Here is a 7988-nt window from a genome sequence, read left to right on the forward strand (position 1 = left end):
GACAAAAATGCCATGGATGACCTAGACGAATTTCTTTAGACAAGAAATATCATTCCTAAAAATTTAAACAAAGCATATCTAATCCAAACCATTATCATCCCTAAAAATAAGATAACTTGGATTCAGAGTATCAACTAATGTCTTGGGTATAATTGTCTGCAATTTTAATTTGAAATAGTGATTTTTCACAATTAAAAACAAGCTATTGTTTATAACTTCCACTCTATTTAACGAAATTGATGTAACCTTTTACCCAATAACGCCTTCATTTTAGATTTCCGCATCAACGACTAGTACGGTTGTGGCATTTGGTTAACTTAAAACGGTATCCAGTTTATAAATTTGGTTAGCTTTAAGTACTATCCACTCACTCACTCACTCTGACCATTATTGTCAACTGTGATGTTTCTGTGACTGAATAGTGTGTAATTGGCATGTGAGCGCAAAAGCATGCAAAATATTCTTGGATGGTTCACCCACTGAGCTTACCACCAACATTCATCAACTGTAGAATCATCAGAGCCAACATCAAATCACACACATTTTTGGGTCTTTTTTCATTTTATTCATTCAACTTTCTCCACTCATTTTACAGAGTAGGAGAAGAAACAAACTGTCTCGGTAAACTAAATAGATCTTTCCCTTCAAATGGAGAACCCCAGTCCCGGGAACCAGCAGATGTCTCAGAAGAAGCTACTCCACCATCTTGCAGTCCAGGCAAGGGAACAATACTCCCATTTGATGATTGAGAAACGACTCCTGAAGCATTTGAGTCATACATCTGAGTATTACTCTTTGAAAATGGTGAAAATCCTAGCCATGAACCGTTTGACCTTGGTGAAGCTAAACTTCTATCCAAGGACCAGTCTATGTTAGTATAATCAAACTGCATTGACCCACCAGTGCTCCAGTCAACTGGAGAGGTTGCCCCTGATTGACCAGCTGATCCTAGTCCGGAAAAGAGTCCCAGAGAAGTAGCAGCAGCAAGCGTTGGGGATGCACCTGCTCTATTCCAATTGCTATTCCCTTGGCAGGTTGCTTGGTGATCTACTGAATTGCTGCTGCCACCAGCAAACTGTTGTTGAGGTTGATACTGAAGTTGGTGGTACCTTTGATTAGAACTAAGGTAGTTTGGACTGGGGCTTCTAGTGCTCGGGGCATGGGATAAAAAACCATTAGATCTCACAGCATCTGGACCGTTAGTTGTATACCAAGTAGCAGCTATTCCAGGAGGCGATGAACTCATAGTTGTCGTTGGAACTTGCTTTGCATTTACAGTTTGGGGCCACTGCATCATGATTAATGGTTCCCTGGATGCTACAGGTTGAAGGTTCTTAAACTCACCTCCAACAGGCACATAACGTGCTTCAGACTTAGCAGGCGGGGCTAATATTTGCAAAGGTGATTGCAGGGAATAAGAAACAGAAGAATTAGATCCTGAACTTGGCCACTTTTTATCAGCTGGTACAGCAGCCTGTTGGGGCTTAGCCCATTCAGACTTAGGTTGGATTCTCTTTACAGGTTGCACATTTCTATTACTGGAATCTGAAGGGACTCCAATTGTTATTGCAGCCTTTGTATAGTTAAATTCCTTGTCATCTTTTTTAGGTTGATTTGGTAAAGGAACAGCTTTTGTTTGTGGCCTTGAGCTCTGACTTCCAACTCCTGACTGCTTAACATTATTATTGATGAGAGGATCACCTGTTTCCTCTGGCTTTGGCGGAGCAGATGGGGGATCAAGTTTCAACTCTCTCAGGGTTTCAGCAGCCTTATCAAGATCACCGTCACAGTTAACAACTGCTCTTTCAACCTCCTGTTTTGAGCAATCATACCTGGTTACCATGTCTGCAATCTGAGCTAGCTCATCTGATATGTCAATTTTCAAATTGCCCCTACGTATGTTTGTATCCTTGTTACCATCTGTTTCTTCACCACCTTCAAACAGCCACGCTACTGATTCCTCGACCCTACCTTCGTTCAGTATCAGTGCCATTGTTGCTCTTTCATGAGAAAAGCCCATTGCAACAAGCTGCTGAGAAAGTGCCTCCAGTTTCCTCGACATGAGATAACCAGTACACCGCTCATGCAATTCCTGTGCTCGCCTTTCTTTCTGCCGTTGATGTTTCCTCTCATTTTTCTGGCGTATTTTCTCTCGTTTGTCATTATCAGCTCCTGGTACCGAGTCTGATCTAACAGGGGCATTAGAACTTTTCTCTTTATGTTCTTCGGACTCACCAGACCAACTACCATTGTTAGAAACAGAATCATACTCAACACCAGCAACCACTGAGTTGACAGGATGCTCATCTGTTTCATCTATGTTCCGAAAACGACCATTAGCATGTATAGGTGAGGTAGGTGTCGGTGAAATGTCCAGTGTATGGAATGTTCCTAATAAGGGGTTATATGCACTGGCTGGAACACCAGCCGATGCATTACCAGATCCTGTAGGCTTTGCAGCAGCTTTCTGGGCTTCCTTGCTAGTTTTTTTGTCTTTAGACTTGGATCGGGATGCAGGAGACATCATTACAATAGCCCTGTAACATTTAAAAAAAGTTATTGTGCATTGCTTTATAACTGACTACCAAATAAATACAGGATTAGATGTATCAACAAAGATAAACAAAAACTCTCACTACCCCCCAGAGCTAAAAGTATCTTCATATAACTTATAAGGAACATCATGTGTGTAGTAGATCCTTTGGCAAACGAGCAGCCACTTCTGAGTAACACACTACGCACTACTAAGGGGAAAATAAAACATATGAACAGAGGCAAAAAGAGAAAGCAAAGAAGTCAAAACAATAAGGGCGTGTTATAAAATTAAACAGCACAAAATAGTAGAACTTCTCCCTTTAACGAAGTTTTAGAAAAAAACTGTTTTAAGGAATGAGGAGAGGAAGAGGAAGGATTTCCTGTCCGTACACTCAATGTATTTTGTGAACAGAATATAATCGCACAATAGTTCTTTCATCAACTGTTCCTAACTTCCTCTATGCGAGTGCAGCTGCAGAAACTTATACAATTACACATCTGGGCAAAAATCCAGATCTATCTCTGCACAGGCATTGCTAGGTTTCAAAATTGAGAACGTTTCAGTTAAATCTACCAGAAAAATGCACATAACTGACTATTAGTTTTTCACACAGATATTAAAAAGACAAAACTGAGAGTGTAAGTATCACAAAGTCAAAAATCATTTTGCCCAAAGTTCAGCCCTTCAATCATGCCCAAAGTTTTAAGCAATTAACTGTAAGATAAAACACCAACATTTCATGCTCTCCTGTCTTCCATTTCGGCATTAATCAACACAGTAAACAAAAAGAATGGTCTTCTAAGAATACACTCAGATGCGAATAAACAACAAAGCTTGTAGTCAAACTGAAACAAAAGCCTAAAGACTCCACAACTTTCACACGGTCATCCCACCCCGAACAAAAAATCAAATTCGGATAAGCAACCAAACCCCACAATTCCCTCTAACACTGATATGTAACACCTCTATCTAAACAACGAAAATTCATGTTGCCTAGAGCTGGGAACTCAAGGCGAAGAAACCTATAATCACAGCTAACTCAAAATTAAAAAACTACAATCAAGGTCAAACGAAGAAGTATCAGCATGAGTCTCACGCTATTCCCTCTCGAAGATCCACTTTATCCCCACTTCACAATCCAAACAGACCAAAAATTCCCAAATCCCACAAACGAAAAACTGCGGAATCCGAATTACCCAGTTCCGTGATTGCACGAAGCTCTAAACCAAGCAAGCGGCTACTAGCTCCCCGACAAACGAGGCGACACAGGATCGTAGCTGCAGTTTGAGATTGAAGGAGAGAAAAGTGAAGAAAAAAAAAGTATATCAAGAAAAAAAAGTACAAACCTAGGGTTTCGGCGATAAAGCTTTGATGTCAATGATGACGATAACGACTATGGGAGATCGTTGAATGGCGAAATGGTTAAAGAGAAGATGCAGACAGAGAAAAGAAAGATAGGTTTTTCGAGGCTCAAACTGAATTTGACAGAATTAGGGTTTTGAAGATCTGAAAATGATAAAAGAACAAAATTATTAAAAAACACTAAATAAAAGAGAAGGAAGGAAACAGACATATCAGATTATTACAAAATTATTAAAAAACACTAAATATTATTATTACATAAATTTTATATTTTTAACTTAAAAAAAATAGATGTTTTAACTTTTTTGTAATAATAATAACTCCTTATAATAATATATTTATTATTATATAAATATTATATTTTTTATCTAAATCTTTTAACTTGCTTGTAATAAATTGGTTTAGAAGAAGTTGTTTATTTATTTATTTTTAAATTCAAAATCTAACCTAATAATATTATATATTCCATTTTTCTGTAATAAATTGATTTAGAATTATATTATGTAATATTCTCGGAAGACATGCTATATATTTTTTTGTAATGGAAAGAGGGTATTGTTAATTTTATTTTCTCCAATATTTATAATATCCAAAATTAGTTTTTAACTAAATAAAATTTTATTAATTTTAATTTTATATAGATAATTAAATAGAAATATGTATTAATATTTTTATTTTAAATTCAAATAATATTATAATTAAATTATAGATTTTAATGGAGGTAGAAAAAAATATTATATAAAAAAGTAATTATATATACACTAAATAAAAGAGAAGGAAGGAAACTAGATTATTACAAAATTATTAAAAACACTAAATATTATTATTACATAAATTTTATATTTTTAACTTAAAAAAATAGATGTTTTAACTCTTTGTAATAATCTAGTTCTTTAGATGTTTTAACTCCTTATAATAATATATTTATTATTATATAAATATTATATTTTTTATCCAAATCTTTTAACTTGCTTGGTTTAGAAGAAGTTGTTTATTTATTTATTTTTAAATTCAAAATCTAACCTAATAATATTATATATTCCACTTTTCTGTAATAAATTGGTTTAGAGTTATATTATGTAATATTCTCGGAAGACACATACTATATATTTTTTTTGTAATGGAAAGAGGGTATTGTTAATTTTATTTTCTCGAATATTTATAATATCCAAAATTAGTTTTTAACTAAATAAAATTTTTATTAATTTTAATTTTATATAGATAACTAAATAGAAATATGTATTAATATTTTTATTTTAAATTCAAATAATATTATAATTAAATTATAGATTTTAATGAAGGTAGAAAAAAATATTATATAAAAAAGTAATTATGTATACAATAATAATTTATTTTCTGTATTATAATTTTTATAGAAAAAAAAATGCATGAAAGGTGTACAATCTTTTCTAAAAAAATATACAATATTTGTCCTTTTCTCTAAAGAAAATTACATAATATAACTCTGTACGGTTCGATTATGATTTAAAAAAAATTTATAAATATTTTCAGTTTTTAACAGAAATAATTACATATTAACAAAAAAAATTGCATACTAAATAATAATATTTTTATTGAGTATTTATGATATAAAGAAAACCATGTTAAATTTCTTCTATCCTTTTATTTAAATTTCTACTTTTAATATATATATATATATATATATATATATATATATATATATATATATATATATATATATATATAAAATTACAAAACAATTTAAATACTATAAAATATAAAAAGTTAATGTGTGTGAGTCTTCTTAAGACAATAAGTTAATTGTTAGAAAGTCTTATATACTAATAACAAAGTGGAAATGATTTGAAAATTAAGTGAGATAGAAAATTTGGTAATGGATATTAAAGACCTTCTTATTAAGCCTTAGGTGAAAAAATTGGAAAGGGCATTTGGCTTGGGAACCTTTCTCATCACACTAACAAAGGTGAGTTTTTTTCACAAATTTTTTTATAAAATCAAATTTCCTATGTGTTTTCTATTTACACATTTTATTATCTAATAAATCTTATAATGAAATATAGAGCTTGTCAAATAATTAAATCTGAATTATTTTTTCAATATATAATGTTTAATTTATATTATAAAAACCTAGAAAATGATATTTAAAATTTAAAAAATAATAAAATTTGATTATTTTAATATGAAATGAATTTAATATAAAATGTTATGTTATAAAACAGTTTAATTATTTTAAAATACATCATAAAAACTATTTTTTGTAGAATTTTCTGACTTTTTTTTTGAGAATTCTTTTCATACGTTAATCTGTTTGAAAATCAGAGACCGTTTACCATATCTTCAATTAGTGTTTTTTCAAGAAAGTAAATTAGTTTTTATTTTTCTTTATCTCATTCCTTTGCACACATTTATAGTGCTTTTGCATATTTCATTTAAATTTTATAAAGAATTATGTTAATAAATGATTTTAACTTATATCCTAATTATGTTTACGTGAGTTATAGGTGCATAATGAAAAGGAATCAAATATACTGTGTTTATTATTATTACATACATTATATATTTTTAACTTTAAAAAATAGATGTTTTAATTATTTTGTAATAATTTAGTTAACAATAATTTAGATGTTTTAATTCCTTGTAATAATATATTTATCATTATTATTATATAAATTCTTTATTTTTGAAGTAAATCTTGTGACTCTTTATAGTAATTTAGTTGAAAAGAATTTAGGCACATTTATTTATTTATTTTCAAAAATCTAACCTAATAACATTGTATATTCCGCTAGTAGATTCTTCTATTTATTGGCATTAAAAAGAGTCAACTTTGTATATTAAAATTTAAATCTCTCTTCTAAACTTAATATTGACAACAACAAATATAATAATTTTTGTGTAATAGTTGTCATAGTTTGATGGAGTTGTGGGGATTTTAATAGTTATGTCATTGAAAAAAATTTAATTTTTATAGAAAATTGTATGGAAGATAAACAATTTTGTACAGAAAAATTACACAAGATTTCCACTTTTGTCCAAAAAAATTGTACAATACAAATTTTTATTTTTTCACACAAAAAAATTATACAAGAAAGTTTACATTTCGATCCTCCAAATGAAAAATTGGAAAGAATAATTTGTAGTTTGATTTAGAAAAAATTGTACTCAAAATTTTTAGTTTGTGACTAAAAAATCGTGTAATAAATAATAATATTTTTTCAAAGTATTAATACGAGGGAAACATGTTAAATTTCTTCATCCTTTCATTTAAATTTCTACTCTTATTTTTAAACGTTTAAAAATATTATCCTTAGTGATTTATAAGCATTATAAATTATTAATAAGTGATTTTATAACTTAAATACTATAAAATTAATATAAAAAAAAGTAATCGAGTTGGTTTTGAAGTTAGTACCATGGTTTAATAGAGTTGTGGAGATTTTGATAGTTATGTCATTGAAATTTTTTTAATTTTTATAGAAAAATTGTATGGAAGATAAACAATTTTGTATAGAAAAATTACATTAGAAGATTTGCACTTTTGTCCGAAAAAACTTATAATACAAATTTGTATTGTAAATTTTTTCTATACACTAATGTCATAGGCTAAGAGGAGAGTTGCACAAGAAAATGTCTACCCCATATATTGTTTCGTGAGGGTTATGAGAAATTGGAGCAGAAGATGATGAAAGAGGTATTTGTCTCTATACCTAGTGGGGCCTCCGATACGAGTACCATAACTCGTCCTCCACGCCATGTTGCATGGAAGAGAGCTCGCCAAAGACCATCTGGGGAGTACACATATGAGGAAACAACGAGCATAGCTAGGCGCATTGTAAGTCCCTATATTAACAACATATGACCTCCCATATGTGATTAACTTAACTTAAATGTTTGGTTGTAGGATGAGTTGGTAGAGCAGAGCACACAGGATACATTCACTCCCAGAGGGCCGTGAAGACATATTGGCAGTTGCCATTGGTCGTTCAGAGCATCTAGACGTGTTCGAGGTGTTGGTAAATTTATTGGCATTTGTCAATTCTTCGGTCCTCCAACAAGTCATCATAGTAAAACTCATGCAGTAAGGAGGTCCTCAAGGGTATCAGAGAAG

General features: G+C 30.9%; 1 protein-coding gene across 3 annotated transcripts; it reads right to left on the minus strand.

The window, feature by feature from the left end:
• Positions 1-485: 485 nt before the first annotated feature.
• LOC124838032 (uncharacterized) lies at positions 486-4046 on the minus strand. Of its 3 annotated transcripts, XM_047313540.2 has the most exons (3): positions 3883-4042; positions 3733-3813; positions 486-2537 (listed from the first exon to the last, which is right to left on the minus strand). In XM_047313540.2, the coding sequence occupies exon 3, from the start codon at positions 2525-2527 to the stop codon at positions 590-592; it is 1938 nt and encodes a 645-aa protein (XP_047169496.1). In that variant the 5' UTR covers positions 2528-2537; positions 3733-3813; positions 3883-4042; the 3' UTR covers positions 486-589. The 3 variants fall into 3 exon arrangements, with proteins under 3 accessions (XP_047169496.1, XP_087950860.1, XP_047169502.1); XM_088094734.1 differs by having other exon boundaries at positions 3633-4046; XM_047313546.2 differs by lacking the exon at positions 3733-3813.
• Between the last annotated feature and the right edge of the window lie 3942 nt (positions 4047-7988).

This window comes from Vigna umbellata, chromosome 1 (genome assembly GCF_029865625.1).
Source record: "Vigna umbellata cultivar VRB3 chromosome 1, Vumbellata_1.0, whole genome shotgun sequence".
Taxonomy (NCBI): domain Eukaryota; kingdom Viridiplantae; phylum Streptophyta; class Magnoliopsida; order Fabales; family Fabaceae; genus Vigna; species Vigna umbellata.